We start from the raw sequence: 17,555 nt of genomic DNA, 5'->3' as shown, positions 1-17,555 counted from the left end.
CACACACACACACACACACACACACACACACACACACACACACACACACACACACACACATGTGCGTACAGCCCCATTAGTATTGTAGTCTGGGATCAGACTAAAACATCTGGTGGCTGAGTAACTTTTCAAAGTAGTCTTTGTCCTCACTCTGGTGCATGTATGCGTGTGTCTCTCACTGTGCGCTTTTCTCTGCGTGGTTGTGTGTTAGAAGGGGCAGACTTTTTATGGCGTCCCGTCAAATTAAAACTATGATTTAAGCGACTAACATTGTTTTTTTCATTAAAGCACATAGCCACACGTTGCTTCTCCTGATTTATTTTTTCTCGTTCTTTTCTTCTGCCTGTGGCCGTGTGGACTATTTAGTCTGTACAAAATAAAGATGAGGGAATACGGATTAGGAGTGGAACTGTAATTCTGCTGTAACTGTATTTCATGAAGGGCCAGTCTAGCCTGGCCTGATGTGTTATTTTATTCATGTATCCCTGGCTGGTTGCCCTATAACAACAGAAGGCAGCAAGAAGCACAGGGAGATATAACACCCTTTCAACTTGCTTCTGGTCTGGCTTGACATTTCTGAAAGAAGCAGAAAAATGAAGTTAGACATAGCTAACTGCCTCACCTGTTCTCTGCAGGATGGTGCTGGGCTTGGTTTTTGATATTGTAAAGTAATTGTGCGATAGCAGCTTTGGGCTTTAGAGGGTACACCCCTGCAGACAGTTAGAGCAGATGCCCTCAGGGCTTCTCTTCAAGCCACATAAACGTTGAAAAGGCAGGGACTAATCTTCTCTCCCAGCAGTGAAGAGTGCTTAATCAGCACATTTGAAGGTGTTGTAGCTTGTTCTGGTACAAGGACTTTTTAAATGTATGAAATCTAATGCAGTAAATTGTTTGAGTTAAAATGAAACACTTGACTTTGGGCACCAAGCCACAACCTTTTGGCTGAGGTACTCCCTCCCTCCATTTGGAATTCTATATCTGTGGGGTAACAGGGTTGTCTTGTGGCTGTTTGACAATGTTGAATGGTTAATGGTTAGATATAGCCATTGAACATGCTTTGTGGTTAATGACTTTAAATGATGTAATCTAAGAATAATATTGTTTTAAAGGGATTTTGCATTTCGGGCTGATGTAAAATTGGGTATCATGTATCATGCAATAGGGATTGGTACCAGCTATTACTGTTTTGGATAGTAATGGAATGGATAGTTAGCACTCTTTATTGATACCAAAATTCTAAAATTCTAAAAATGTAACAGTATTTTTTTTGGACTGTAAGTACCATAGTCAATGTAAGTACTGAATAGAATTTTGAAAAAATGTATAAAAATACTAATGAATACTAAATTTAGCTATTTAGCTATTAGCAATTGCCTGATAACAACATTAGCCGTCTGCTAATTTATCATTAATGTAGCATCTGGTGGCAGTGGCTAATTATTAAAATGATGAAATTCTGAGCTAGGAAACAAGTGTTATCTCTCCTGCCTGTCTGTAATGTGGACAGACAGTATTCATTTAACAGGATAACACAACTATTCATAGTTCAGTAGGCCGAAGATGAGAAAAGTCTACTAGCAGCTAAACAGGAACGCGGTAGCTGAACTTACCAATTGTATTTGGTAAGTTAGCAACAGAAATATGGTGCCGAGTCACCAGAAGTGTAGAAAATAAACAGGGAATTAGATGAATAAATTTTCAGTATTGCACAAGTATTGTTTTAAATGTTATTTTTTTAAACGTATACCTATAAATTGCCTGTGAATATAAAAATCTTGAAACAGTTCAGTCACTTTCTATAACACAGTTTTCATCGTTTCCGTGGAACAAACAATAACTAAAAAATGAAAACCCCCCCCAGCAAAATGAAATAACCTTAGTGCCTGCAGTGGCTAACAGCTAAAGTTGTCATCTTACGTATTAGCAAACATTAGAGTTTCACTATTAAATTATACTGATACCTTGAGTGCAGAAAAAAATTCAGTGAAAGTTATTGTGAATGCAAATAGCAAGTCGTATTGTTAAAGAAGAAAAAGGTTATCAGTTTAATTAACGTCACCTAACGATGAACCTGTGCTCAAATGCAAGATTATTGCGTTTACTGTGGAAGTAGCCTAAATGGATTGTTTTCTCAGGGCTCACCTTTGGGTCCCAAACAAGTATTTGAAATGCAAAGAGAATTTGTTACCATCAGCATGTTTCTCCTTATGGATAAATGGTATTTGTGATGGTCAGCATAAACATATATGTCTGTATCTGCAACATTCCTGTACTCCCCTTTCAAAGATCTGATATTTTTCATTGGCAGCTTTTTCTTTTTCTTTGTCTCTTTAAAAAAAGGCTTGTCATTGATAAGCTGTGTGTAATAGTGTGTTTGAAGAAGTGGATGCACGGATAGATGGATGATGGAGGGAGGGAGGTGGTTCTTTTTTGAAATGGAAATTAAGGGGGCACACATCTGGGGGTCTTTGAGACTTTTGTGAAGGGAGACGAAGAGGTGGGTGTCAGAGGCCCACAGTCAGAAGTGTGTGGATATATGTGTGGATGCAGTAAGTGGGGGGTTGGTGTGATAAAGAATGGACAGAGAGAGGGATAGTTTCTCATTTTTTGTGGTAGGAAAGAGTTTATAAGGAAAATAGGATAGGGTGTCTGCCTGTCTGTGTTGGACAGTGGTTTGGTCCTCATAGAATGATGGATGGATGAATGGACACACTGATGGTGAAAGGAAAGGAAATAAAAGGAGGCTGCGATGGACATTAATAGAGAAGGAGATGAAGCTTAATATGTACAGCAACAATAGAATAGAGATAGAATAAGAAGAGAAATGGAAAGGAGGAAAGAAGGATGAACAACAGAAAGATAGATGGGGGACTGTTTTGCATAGGCAGGAGGAGGAAGGGGGAAAAGTGGGGCGAGAAAGGGGGCAAAAGATCACTTACTGTGGTTGAAAACTTTACGGCTGACAGTTAAATTTTCTTCAGGCCAATGTGTGTGAGTTGCGGTGGGTGGAAAAGCACAGTGGGGGGCATGGCGTTTGTTCTGAAACATGGCTTTTGGGCTTTTTAGTGCTTCACACACAAGTTGTCCTCTCCCTTTTCTTTACAGGCTGATTTCATCTAGCTGTGAGAATCTCTCTCTCGCCTCCACTCTCTCTTTCGCTCTTTTTCGCCCCTCCCTTTTGCTCTTTTAGAAAAGTCAGTGAGTCAGTGAAATGATCAGATTCCCATGTGCCACATAAAAAAAAATGTCAGTTTAATGCGTGAACTACCTTCTTTGGGAGGAGGTTTACAAAATCAGGATGAATGTTGGGCGATGAGAGATTTGTAATCTCTTCAAGTGGCCACTCCCTTCGCTGCTATGTATTCTTTCAGTTAACACCTGTGTAAAACTTGCTCTTTCTGATACTTGATATCCATTTGATGTGTCAGATTACCCAACACCCCAGTTTTTTTGTCTGTTCTACATTATGATAAAGATTTTTATTTTTTAAAATAGTAAAAATGTACCTTATCTTTAGAGGTACGTAAATCAGCTTAAACACTGAAGCCATGTTATAAAGGTTAACATAAAACAAAGTTCTCTTGATTTGTTTCCTAAATATATTCTTGTTGCAGTCGAGTGGATTTACACCGTGGACTGACAGCTTCACTTAAAATATAAGATGATAAAGCAAGGAGTTACAGAGATTTAAAATGTCCCTTCTGAATAACACTTAGGAAGGAGGCAACTGTGACAGTGTCTGATTTACAGATTATTATGGAGGAGATAGAGAAAGCAAAGAGAATTGAGAAAACCAGCATGAGGACTAGGAGGTGATAGAACAGCAGAGAGAAGTTAGGAGCATTGCAATGATGTTGAAACTCATTAGAGATCATCTTTGAAGATGTGTCGAATATCGGCACCACAGGAAAGTACAGCCATTTGTGCACTGAGAAAATCCTTTTGAATAGTTTCTGTTAAATGATGAGAAAAGTTTGCCTGTTGTACATGAACCTCCCTGCTGTACTAGTTAGTGCTGGTTTGGGTTACCTGTTTGGTGTCACACCTGTTGTGGTTAAAAGAATCTGTCTGTAGCATTTTTCATACTTTAAAACAGATGGTAACATAACTTAATAATGTCATCATAAATGTTGTCTTTTATAGTCTGTTAGAGCTCAGTCTAGAAAACAGTCAGCAACCCACGGTTGACAGGGAAAATTGTATACTCCCGGTGTTGGCTCCTGGAAGTTGGGGTGATGTGTGATGCCAAAAACCTCCTTGGGATTGCTTTGGTCGCTAGCAGATAGCTGTCATTTGCAAATTTTCATCCAAGAACCTGCCAAAGATTGGTGAAACTTGAAAAAGTGTGACGCTAACGGAAAGTGTTTGCCTTTGAAAGTGCCTCGCCATTTGCGGGTGAGTTTCAAAAGGCACAGATTTTACTTTGAAGGCAAACGGTCTCCATTTCCATTTTGTGTTGCACTTTTCACAGTGGCACCATTGTTCCTAGACTAGTTAGCAACTGTTTGCAGACATGTCAGGATTTTTCACACAAACTACCGCCACTGTGGCAATATGCGAGTGGCTAAAGCAATCCCAAGCAGGTTTTTGTGTAGCACTGCGTACCACTCTGTGACCTGTTTCAAGTAGCGACTGTCAACAACCGCTTGCTAACCTTTGAGATATACATCTTTTTCCCTTGCAACACATTGTTGCCAGAGGGCTGCCAACCGTCCTGTAGGCCTGTGTGATTTTCTTTGTCAAGGGTGGAATTTTCTGTGACAATTATAGCAATGATATATTTGTGCTATGTCCTGAGTGTCTATGTCAGTGCCAATCTTCTGCTCCACCATAGCGCCACCAGTAAGAGGCACTAGCTAATATTATCTCGGAAAGCCCATTAATCTTGCTGTCAGCATAAACAAGTAATACAGGCTTCAAAACAAACTCCATATAAGGTAAAAGAAAATTATATATTTTTTCAACTTTGTGATCAAGAGCATTGGCAAGGAAGGGATGGGGCTTAGCCAGCTTAGCCAATTTATGCCTTAGAGAACACTCAAAATAAAGTCAGTTTTAAACAGTGAAGTCTGTTTATTCAAACTGGAATTTTACCAAAATTTGGGGAAAACTAGGAACCTTTGCTTTGGGGATCAATACAGAATTTATAACTTGTGTCAGCTAATGCTAGCTTGCTTTTAATATATTTGAGCAGTCATGCACATTAACAGAACTGGTCTGATTGCTCATTTGGCTTATAGGTATGTATTTATCATTGTCCTTTAGACCGATTCCACCTCTAACACATTGCACGACCAGGGACAACTGCAGTTTTTCAGTGATAACAACAGTTTACTAGAGTTTATGCAGATAACTTTAATGTGACTAAATTGATAACGACCAGCTGAGTTGATTAATGCGTTGTGAGGAAAAGATGGTAAAAAGAGGGGCACTCTTATTAGTATGTTTACAATTTTTACCAAGTGCTTTTTAAATGTGGTTTGCTGAATCTGAATTCTTAACCTCAGCTATGTAAGGCGATGATATGACTCTAAGGCAGTACGTCACTTTTTCTATCTCTTTGCAAATGAACACTGCATCACTGAAAATGTAACCTTGCTGCAGTCTAAGAAAATGAAAGATGCTTTGGCCTTCAGTGGAGATCAGTTTTTGCACCCTCATACACGCATGATATCAAAGGTAAGTTAATACAGCATCTCTTAGGCACTAGTAATATCTTTGATTGAGACACTGAAAAAAAGATTCATTAAAGATGTTTTTACTGCAGTGAAAATTATCCCGTATAAAAAATTACAGCAAGCCATTATGAGAAGTTGATTATACTTGTTTTTGAGATTTGATTAAAGCCCTTTTTTTCTTTTAATTGAGCCCAGCCCTGGATTGACATCACTGACAGTCTTCCAGTCTTGCTTCCCGATACTGCTCAATGGAGAAACGCTGCTTCACTTGGCCAGCTTGTAGATAGAAGGGCTCTGGAAAGGAATATAATGTCAACATTGTGGGTTGAAAATGTTCCGTTGTGTGTACGTGTGTGCGTCTTAAGTTTGTCCAGACATTTTTCCCGGCCGCTTGCAGGAAACGTCCGATTCTCCAGCAGTGGAAATATTGTGTGTGTGTGTGTGGTTGTCTTTGTGTGCATGTGTGTGTATTCCTGAGAGACAGAGTGTTGAATAGCGAATGTGGCGCAGTGCGTGCATGATCTAGTGTATTTGTCTGTTTCAGTTTGTGGATGTGAGTGTGTATGACTGATGTAATGTTTGAGCCTACCCAGACAGACAAACCAAACCAAGGCACACACACACAAACACAAGCATGCATGGGTGTGTGCGTGTACTCAAAATCATCAGATATGTCTGGCAGACTTCGGCAGGCTCGTGGAATGCATGTGTGTAATGCGTGTGTGTTTCTGGCAGAGCTGTAGTTTGTTTTCCGTATTTTGGGGGAAAAGACAGCTAGGCAAGAGTCAACAATCAACTTGTTGATTTATGCAGCTACTAGTTCCTTCCATTACGCCTACAACTACCACTGAAGCAGAGTTTGTTCTCCATTATTTTTGATGTATGAGAGTCTTAGCTGTGGAGAGCAAGGTCAGAATCAACAGTCCCCTGTTGATTTATGCATCTCCCGGTTTCCTGCTACTATCGTACATCAAGGCGGGACATTAGCACCGTCCACGAGGCAAATGTGGATACTCATTTGACTGTGGTTGGTAAGTTTGTCTCCTCTACCAGCCTCAACTGCAGTTAACTAGTAATTAGTTGGGCTTTCTCTTTTCTTGTTTTCTAAGATGTAGCAGATTAATTTGCTCAGCAGTTTCAAAACCACTTGTAACACTATGTAGTAAAGTATAGTTTTCTTTATATTAATAGTGTTACTGGTGGCAACGGTGATGCTGTTTTAGACTAATTTCCAAACCCCACAGGAAGAAGTGGACTAATATCAGTCCTACAACTGTTTATTTATCCACTCAGGGGGAACCTATGTATCACAGGAAAGCTGTGCTATGTCAGCAACTTGCACGTGCATATGTGTCAGAGAAAAGTCTAAAAGCTGTGGGTGTTGCATACAGTAATGAATAGGTAAGCCACTCCCTCAGCTTTAACCTCAGCAGCTGAAAGATCTGGTTGATCAAGGTCACTTAGTGGTGTGATTCACAAGAGAGCAGAAGCACTGGTACACTGTGTTTGCTCGCTTGCCGTGCAGACGGTCAGATCAATGCAAAATGTAGAGCAGAAGTTTTAATTGTGTTCTTTGGTGTGGTTGAACATGTGCATGCTTGATAGGATGATGTTCCTATCTATCTGTCTATTAACTAGCTATTAACTATTATTTTAGTTAATCTGCCGTCACTTTTCTTGATTTGTTAGTCAATCCACCTAAATATTCAATTCACTGTGGAAAAAAAATCAATTCTCAGATTAGGGAAGGGGGAACCAAGGAATTGGAACGTTTGAATGGTCACACACTCCGGTGATCGGCTTATCAGATAATTGACTTTTTCAGCTCTGCTTTTATTTAACAGTGTGAATTTTAGTGATCTGTTAGGAACATGGAAATATTCTTTTTGTTACCTTAGACGTAGTCATCAGAACATTGTTTTTGTCATGCATGCCAACACAAAAGTGTCTGGCTGTATTTTACCTGATCTTAATGGAGTTCATTTTTTGTTCCATCAGGACCTTATGGTTAAGGTTATTTGATGTTCTCCATAGGCCAATCATTGTCTTGTCACTGTACGAGATTGTCTGCACTTTGTATGATCTGCTGTGTTGGGGCATTGACTGCTTTGATTAACACTTGCTTCGTCTCTTCTCCTAATATTAATTTAATTTACGATTTTGGAAGAAGACAACTTTCTTTGATTGACAAGCTGTTTGCAATCACTAAACAAATTATTATGAGAATCTCAAGAGTAGTTTAATAGTTTCCTTTGTTTACCTGACAGTAAAATCGGAAAGCTCCACATCCAGCTTTATGGTTTTGCACCTGCTACTCAGTACGTTTTATGCCGCGGATAGAACGGCAAAGCTCTGCGTGCAGCTCTTGCTGCTTTTGCACTGCTTTTTTGGTATGATCTGCAGGGAACCGGCCGGAGAGCACTGAATCATAGTAAACCTCATTTGCATACAGTGCCTGCTTGTACATCGTTGATGCTTAAACCAAACAGGGGGACGATAATTCCATGACATCTGAAAAGACTGATAACAACCTGTCAGCACAGTTTGTCCGTATTGATCCAAGATAACGATTTTACTAGTACATAGAAAGATCTTTAGTTAGTGTATTTAAAATCCTAACAGCAAAAATGACCACAATAATCCATTTCAGCTGGAACGGTTGAGTTGAGCTGAATATCAAACAATGTACTCTCTGTGCTCTAATTGGTGAAACATGGAGCATAACTCTGCCTACATAAGATCTGAAAAGGCAACAAGACACATCAAAACGGCCCTTCAAAGACAATTATTTTCCTTGGGACAGCAGAGGAAAAAAAATTGCCGAAAGATGAGGAAGAAAACGAGTGTAATTTGTTTGACCACCATGTCATTTGAGCCGGCATTAGCAATAACAAATCAGAAAACAATAAAAGATGAGGACAAAGATAAATTGAGGGTCTTGCGTTTCGTGACAAAAATGATTGCAAATGAACTCGAGTGCTATGTGCTATGTTTGTCGTCGTGGATTTACACTAAGTCTGTGCGTCTGTTGGAGGCAGTGAGAGCATGTAACGCGTGTGTGCGTCTGTTTGCATGTGCGTGCGTGCTTCGGAGCGAGCGGAGAGCTGGCGAGTGGGCATGTGTGTGTAATCATGTACGTCAGGCCGTCATGAATGGTGTGTTTGAGACAGAGCGGAGTGTGGAGTTCCTCAGGCTGGACCAAATTGGAAACAGAAAAACAAACATTGCCTAGGAACCCCCGCTTTCCACCTCCCCCCATCCCCCCCTCGTCTGCTGGCTAGTGGCGCAGTCCAACCTGTCTGGGACAATGTAACAGTCTATGGCCGGACTGGACCACACGCATTCACAAAGTGTGTGTGTATGGGGGGGTGGGGGGCTGCGGGAGTGAGCGCAGAAGGGATGGGGGGGCTGTGGCGGTGGTTGGGAGGTGGGGGGTATCTCAGCCACAATGACAGTTGGAAAAACAGTCAGAAGAAACACATTAATGTGACAGCGAGCTCAGTGATGAATTGATGGGAGAGAGACATGGAACGGAGAGAGGGAGAAAAACGTGAAGTTGATGGACGTGAGCTTGGGAAATGGAAGTTATACTAGAAAAAGAGATGAATGAATGCAAGAAAACAAGAAAAGTCATAGTGGAAGTTAAAAAAAAAAGAAAGGAAGAAAAAGAAACAGAGAATACAGAGAAAAACACCAAAGAAGCAAAAAACAGTGATTGAGAAAATGAGTAAGCAGGGGCTGACTGAGTCAGAGTTCCACAGGAAAAAAAATATTTAAAGCTATACTCACTCTTAAGATAAAGAAAACTTTTCTTTCCTCTTTTCTTTTCCTTTTGTGAGAACTGCTAATGAATAAGTTGATTCTTAGATTTCTCTTTTTCTGCTTTGAAAAGAACATTCGTCCTCTCCGTTATAACGCTGTTATTACATGATGTGGTCGATCATGTAATAACCGGAAGCATGTCTGCTTGATGTGATACTGGAGTTCTCACCTTCTTTTTTTGTTTGTTTGTTGTGTTCTTTGTTTGTTTGTTTTTTGTTTTTTTGTTTTTGTGGTGTGGACACTTTCATAAGGTTACCTATGGACAACTTTTTTCCAAGTGCCTACCTGGAAATCATCGTGTTTTTTTCTGAGAAGTTTGTTTTTAATCCTGAAAAACAGCACTGTTTTAAGATGGGAGGGTCTTTAAAATGACTCATAATTTCAGTAATGACTCATAATGTTCTTGGCTTTTATTGCCAGCAATTTTTTTTCTTGCGAAACAGCAGATATCCATTTTCAGATAATGATAGCCTCCAGTTCTGGTGTGCTAACTTTCTATCTATAGCCCAAACAAAGTTAGAACTGTCTGTGGAAGTGGTCAAGACCGCTGAACAGGTATTGAATCTTTATCCACTGTTGATGCAGGCACTGGAGGAAAACGGTTTATTATAAATACAGACTAACATTTTGATTTGCGGGACGAGGTAGAGAGAGCCGAGATGGATGGAAAGAAGGAGACAGGGTGGCAGAGTGAGAATGAAAAAAAAATAGAGAGCGGGAGAGGAGTGTTACTGACACAGAGGGTGGGGTTATTTTTGTGGTTGGGGCAACAAAAGGGGGAACTGAGAACTAGAGTGTAACTTGTAACAGTTAGAATTACAGAATGAAGAAAAATAGACTCGTCAGCGGGCACAGCCGCTGGAAATCCAATATGTGATCATTTATTTTATTGATTCCTGGAAGTTATTCATCAATGACGGCCTTGTTGTGATTCATTAAGCAATCACAATTGAAAGTGAGCAAATCATACTTGAAGAAGAAGACAGCGAGATGCTGGGTTCTGTTGTTAATTATATCCTTGGGATATTATTAGTGACCCTTTTTTTCCCCAGTAGTTTTGCGCCTGCACAGTTTTTTTATCATTATTTACCTGACTGTTAATGTCCGGGCTGTTTGTTGTGCTTCACGTCCTTCTGTGGTACAAAGAAAATATAATTTGACATGTGCAAAAAAGCAACGAGTTTACAGTTGTCAAACACAGACATGTTTGTTAATTGTAGATTTTGGTTGAAAATTGAACTTTTTTTTCTCAGTTCACGGAAAGCTGACGATGCTTTCACTGTGAAAGAATCACATTTATTATTATTTTATTTTTTAAATTGTACTGTAAATTACCCGTGGCCCCGACTTTAAAAAGACCTCAAAACTGACTTCACATGTGAAAGGCATTGTCAGCTGTCACATATGGGAAAAGAAAAGAAAAAAACCCTCAAACCGGCCGGGGTCTGAGCAGGGCACTGAATGTTTTCTTGGCTATTGTGCACCTTTGATCAACCATTTTAATGTAGACGTCTAAAGTCCAGGCAAAATTGTTTCCCGTAAACGTAAAGTATGGAAAAAATGTCTGAAATCTGGCTCCAATAGGTTTCATTAACTTCTGCAGCATGTGCCCATTTCTAACAGTATTTGTCTTTCTGTCTTTTTGCAGGTTGTTAAGATGATAGTGGACTCTGACAACCATGACTGAGGACCTTAACCAGAATTGAATTACGAAAAAACAAAACAAAAAATAAAGGACCGGACAGCAAACGTGACAGCTTGCATAACAGCTCTTACGCAGAACACACACTTGATCAAACTCAAAGCTGTAATGGCCAGCTGTTAAGCGTATGAGAGGGGGGGGGGGGCAGCAGCCGTGGACTAAAAGTAGCTGATGCGACTTACAGTTGAAGACCTTCACAAGCAAAAGTCAAAGAAGCCGAAGAATTTCAGCGCGGATGCTCACGGACCTGCGAGGAGTTGTGTGGACCTGATTAAGAAATGGAAGGATACTAGCTCTGGTCTGACACCTGGTTTCTGCTTTCCATTACGCTGTGGAGTACAGAAGGCCAGTAGCCGAACTGCGCTGCTGGACGGACCGCTGCGGCGTAGGGTTAAACCGAGCCATTTCATCAGAACCGATGCCAAAGCCAGGAGCCAGCCATGATGTTTATATAACCCGATGATCAGCAGAGGTAGGACATATATGTTTTCACTTTCAATCCCTCAATAGGAAAGTGAACAACTTTAAACTTAATGTTTTTACTGCTGATATTCAGGATTCTGCTGCTTTCTGTCCTACATGTTCTGACAAAACTACCGTGAATATTTACAAAGTCAGTTTATCAAGTGTAACATTTAATAATTAAATGTATATTATACACTTTTTAATTAGACGCTAATCTTTAATACAATATTAATACAAGTGTTAATGGGATTTATTTTTTTACATTAAATTAAAGTGCTAATAATTGTTTATGAATTATTTTTCATTAGAAATAAAACAATAATTCACTTTTTTTCTGCAGCATCAGCGTTCATTCCTTGAAAAAAAAAAATTAATATACTTTTTCTGCAGTAACTCAGCGTGTTTTTGTGGTGTGCGTGTGCACAGCAAGTCTTGCTTTAAACTATGAAAGCAAACAATTTCACGAGAAATAAAAAAATAAAAGCTTTAACAGGCATCCGTCGTTCTCAGAGCTCGGCCAGTTTGTGGGTCTGATGTAACTACCTCAAGCCAAAGCGGGTACAGGGGGGTAGTTTACTAAGCGACTGCAGATAAAATGGCGTACACGCAGAACAACGAAGTATTATGAAAAACTGCTCTTAGTCATCTCTTGTGGAGGAAGTGACTGTGCATGTTGCCTTGAATCGCTCCTCCATACGCTGTGGTATTTAATGTTTGCCTGGTGGCACCCAGTGAGGGTGGAAAACTGTTTAAATATTGCTCGAATACTGCGCTGTTTCAAATGATTCCTATGCAGAAATAAAAGTTAAAAGATTGTTTTTGACATCAAGCAGTGGAGCAGTTTACTCATAGCGAAACGTTACCTGCTCTTCCAGTAAGCATCTGCTGCATTCTGGTTCAGTAGACCTCATTAGCAGAGCTCATTAGTTCCTCACACTTTGTAAAGTTTAGAGGGAGCAACTTGATCTACTGTTTGATTGGTTTGCTTCCAAAATATGCAATTGTTACCAGGGATGTCTGTTAACAAGAGGTTTCTGACACAGCTGCTTTAATTTCGCTCTTCAGATCCCATAAATACGCTTTCAAACGTCGACTCCAGCACCACCACAGCAAACTACTAGCAATGTCGATTAGTACCAGTGATCTCCAAGGCTTTACAGAAGCCCACATGCTACATAGAGACCGTTAATGGTGAGCCTGCAATTAGGGGATGGTAACATATGAATAAGAGTGCCTGTTCAATTAAATGCTGAGTTTTGTACAACACCAAAACATGATCTGTTTGTTCAGATATGAGAGTGTTTGAACTGAAAAGGTTACTTTTTCCTTTTGCTATGTGCATTCATGGATCCTAGAACGTAATGGCACTGCACAGGTTATTGTACTGCAGGAAGTACGTATATTTACAGCTGAGGTTATTATGTAAGCATGTGCAAAAAGCTGCAGTGGTTTGTGGTGTAGCATACATTATAATTATAGCAGTGCTGTATTCTTTTATTTCGGTTTAAATACCGTATGTGCCGAACTGTCTGCCTTTATCCAAACGCTCGCAAATCAAGAAATATTTTTCACATACGGTACATAAAACCATATTGTTGAATTATGCCATGTAAATAGAGAATTATTCTCGTCTAGATGTGTGTGTATATATGTATATATGTGGGCGTGTACATTTGTATGCATTGTGACGCTAACATACGGTAATTTAACCGCACTGTATTTTGCCTTATCGGGGCTTTTGTGTTACTAACAAGCTGCAAGAACTGACATGCTTTAAATTTCTGAATTTATTTATTTCCATTTTTCACCAGCCATCAGCTGTGCTGAGCACACACAAAGACACACAAACAAAGGTGCACAAACAGCTGCTGTGTATCCTCCTTTACCTGTGTCACAACGCACGCTGAAGCTCTCGACGTCTGCTTCCTTTCTCTTTCTCTCACACACTCTCGTGCTCTTTCTGCTGTCTCAACAGTTTTTATTGGGAACTGTTTCAACCGTTCAAAACTCTCCAGAACAAGGTTTCTTATACATTGAGTTATGTAAGATAAGTTGATTTTTTAGGAAGTGTATGAATCCTCTTTATTTGTATAGCTCAGTATATGAGTACTAGCAGTTTTGTTGAAATCTCTTTAAAGTGAACTCCGAGCAGCCTGGAAGGCTAAAAAATGCAGGTCTTTTTTGGTGAAATGACCCTTTAACTGTAAATGCACGATCATTGCAGAGTGTCTTTGAGACTGTCTCTGTACTTTTGGTGCGTCTTTATGAATATCTTTCTACGTAGCTATTTTGCATGCACCATAGTGAATGATAATGGATATGCAAATTTGCGTATGTCCTTTTGCACAGTGTGCGAGCATCTGTGTGTGTGTTAGCATGTTTTTCATTATGCGGTGCGGTGGCTTTGCTTGGTGATGTTATTCAGCAGGGCGGATTACTTTGAGCTGCTTGATGCTTTTAGCTGTGGTCGTGTGTGTGTGTGTGTCTATTCAATTGTGTGTATGCATGTGCATGATTGCATGCCTTCAAATGTGTATATACAAATGTTCTCATAGATGCAGTGGTGTGCGTGCATGTTGGGTTATCTCCTAGTCTTTGATATGTTAGTCACATGTGCCAGGTTTTTTTTTTTTTTTTCTTGAGGCTTTAAAAAAACTGAGCAATGTTGAGTAGAGTTAGAGCCATTTGAATTTGATCCTGCACGCAACACACAGCGCAGTGTGCACATATAAAGACTTTTTTTTTGTTTCTGTGACATAGTAGCCCACAAAAGAGTTTCGCTCCTCTGAGGTGGTGATTCCTGATGTGTTCCTTCCCCATTGTCTGTCAGCAGATCTTTCTCTCTTTTTTTGCGTCACCCTCTTACTGTCTGTGTGTGTCGGCCTCAAACAGCAAAAGTCAGAGCAGAGCCTGGTTTAGAAAACGTTTGAACATCCGCGTGTAAACTACCTGTTGACTGTTGCCAAAATGGGTCAGAAGGTAGCTCAGTGTGTGTGATGATCTCATCTTCTCGCAGCTTTACAGCGCGCTCTGCCGCTGTTAGTTTTCCACACACATACACACACATATGCGCGTTTTTTTTTTTCCTTTTCAGTGTTTCCGTGTGCGTATGTGTGTGTAGGACGTCGAGACATACCCATTCATCAATAAGTAGAGAGGGCATTAAACCTTTATCTTTTCGCAAAGACGTACATGGACAAACTCATGCACACAAGTCTTTTTCTTTGTCCCTGACATCCCAACTAACAATTCATTCTAATAGATTCCAATTAAGACTTATTATTTAGCCAGGCAAAGATTAATAAAGGAGGTGTCACCAGGTGTCATTGCTATTAATGGCTTAATTTGTCAGTTTGTTAATGATCGACTACTTTAAAGGACACCGAATCAATCAAAGATCAGGGTGACAGATGCGTGTTAATTCTTTGCATAAGTCTGTTTTATCTCAATTATGGTCTGTTTGCATGCTTGCAGTAACTCTGTTTGTAACTACATTGAGAAAGCAGACCTGATTGCATTGTCACACTGAATAATTATCTTTTTATGGTGCAGCTGTTTTGACCTGTTTATTCTGAGTTTGCTTTCTGAGCAATCAAAGTACAAGGCAGGACATAGTTGGCCAATAATAGTTGCTGTTTAGGAATTGATTGCATTGTCTGTAATATATTGATAAAACTTGACCAACAGTATACTGTATATTGGCTGTTAGTTTATAAATGTAGCATTTGGTTTACAAAAAATTCTCCAATGGCTCTTAAGATGGTTCATTAGCTTATATAACTGTGCCCAGAGCTGTCCATACTACCGCATTGCAGCCCAGATGCCAGCAGGCTTGCAACCCTAGGCATAACTAGGCATAATATGCCTAGATTTGGGGTAGGCCTATAAGCCTGGTTAACATTTGGATCGAGATGGCATATCGTATATCTTACGACATAAACTGATGCTGGAACAAGTTGAAGGCTTGAAGAAATGTTATCATTAATGCAGGCACGCAAGGCACAGTTCATGTTTGTTTCTACTCGTATCCAAATTGTTTGGAGGGTCAGATTCACACAGCAAAACCTGACTAGCATTTGGTGCTTGGTGCGCTCATTTTCCAAAGCCTTTCTAGGAGGAAAAAAATTTGATTAATCAGATTAAGAACGGTAACTAGGCAAAGCTGAGGCAGTGGACCCAACCTAGTTTTCAAAGCTTGTACCAATTCATCTTCCTCTCAGTCTGCTTCTGTGTTTGTTGGAGAGACTGAGTTGAAATCCATTAATCAGATTTTGTTAGCAACTGACTACATAGCCAGAAGTAGATCAGACCCCAACCAACAGTTTTGTGTGTGTGTGTGAGAGAGAGTTGTGCTATCTCAACTGAAGCACTTCCAAGTAACTGTTGCATACACGTAAGATGTTAGTGCGCATGTAAAAGATAAAAGATTCAGTTAAAATGTACAATTTATTCTTTTTATATCCAACCAAGTGTGTGATTAGATGAAACTCCCATACAGTTAATTTATGCTGATTCGAAAACTGGTTAAATTGGACTCAGACATACAAACAGACTTGCCTTAGTGTGGTAAATGGAGTTTTTGCTAATCACTAACATGCTACTTAGTATTTATCAAAAGGTTCCCTCCAGTTTCTCTATATATTTATGTGTGGATTCACAATACTTACCTACACATTTACTCCTTTAAGGATGTTTGCATGTGTGTGTCATACTTCTTTGTGTGCATATAAGTTACATGTACGCTTTGGTCTGGGTGTGCACAGATGTGAGTGCATGTTTTTTTGTTGGGTTTGCCTAAAACTTGTGCTGGATCCAAGTGAACAAGTGTTAACAAGCTCTGTGCAGACTGTATTTATTTAATCCATATGCTGGTGAACTATACAGCTGCGTGCTGCCCCAGTATGTCTGGAAGGAAAAATCTCTTTGCAGTTGCAGCCTTGACGGAGTTGCAGAAAGTTTGAAGTCAGCTTGAATGAAGTTTCTCCCCCAAAATACTGCATACTGTCATTTTTTTCTGTAATCAAATGTTGCTGATATTCAGTTTTTTCCACCCATGTATTAGTCGTAGGAATGCTGTGTCTTTACTGGCATCGCTTGTAAATGTTTTATCACCGCAGTGCTCTGTAGCAGCTTTGACCCACTCATTTATATAACATGACATCGTATTGGAAGTTTGGACAAAATTAACGACCACACTCGTTTTTTTAATACGGAGTTGATTTTGTGAATTACATCAAATTTTCAACTGTTGACAGACTCTGTAGAGAGTCCACTGATGAGGAACAACAAAGGATAAGACAGAAGCTCAGGCTGCTGCTGATAGTACTTCTGCCAGGCCGGCAGCACCAGAACCCTTACCCAGGACGATAAAGACAGAGTTGCTGGGAGCTGACAGGCCAGTTGCTGGTGGTGATGCTAAAACTAGCAGCCAGCACAGCCATCCAAAGGAGCCAGGGTGCCTGGCAGCAGCAGAACAAGTTGCCAGAACAATAAAAACAGAGTAGCTGGGGGCTGACAGATAGTTCCAAACGGTAGTTTTTTCAGGTGCTCACTGAAGCCAAATGCAACCCAGACAGTCACCACGATGCAATGAGTTTCACAGCACACGGTTGTGTTTGTTTGACTGGAATGCCAGTGCAAGTGGTGAGGGACTGCTTGCTGTTGTGTGGAACAATGCAGGAGCAAAATTGTCATTAAAGATAAACTGACTAAAGCCACTTTCAACCTCAAATCCTTTTTTTTAATACTAGCTTGATGGCATCTGAGCATGATGCTTTGTGACTAAGAAAGCACCCCAGACACCTTTTTATGTTCTGATAACATTAATGTGTCATTTACAACAAAAGTCTGTGTGACAAAATTACAACTGTGCAGTGGCTCTCACTTGT

General features: G+C 40.0%; 1 protein-coding gene across 2 annotated transcripts in view; it reads left to right on the top strand.

Annotated features, from left to right (window-relative positions):
• Positions 1-17,555, top strand: part of trps1 (trichorhinophalangeal syndrome I) — a 114,419-nt gene that overhangs the window by 8,163 nt on the left and 88,701 nt on the right. For both annotated transcript variants that reach the window (XM_005728526.1, XM_005728527.1), the window contains exon 2: positions 11,149-11,674. In XM_005728526.1, the coding sequence (XP_005728583.1) occupies positions 11,662-11,674 (13 nt within the window). In that variant the 5' untranslated portion in view covers positions 11,149-11,661. The remainder of the gene's footprint in view (positions 1-11,148; positions 11,675-17,555) is intronic.

The sequence above is a fragment of the Pundamilia nyererei genome, unplaced genomic scaffold, assembly GCF_000239375.1.
Source record: "Pundamilia nyererei isolate P.nyererei 1_Seehausen unplaced genomic scaffold, PunNye1.0 scaffold00028, whole genome shotgun sequence".
In the NCBI taxonomy this organism is placed as follows: Eukaryota; Metazoa; Chordata; class Actinopteri; order Cichliformes; family Cichlidae; genus Pundamilia; species Pundamilia nyererei.
This window is presented reverse-complemented; position numbering and strand designations above follow the sequence as displayed.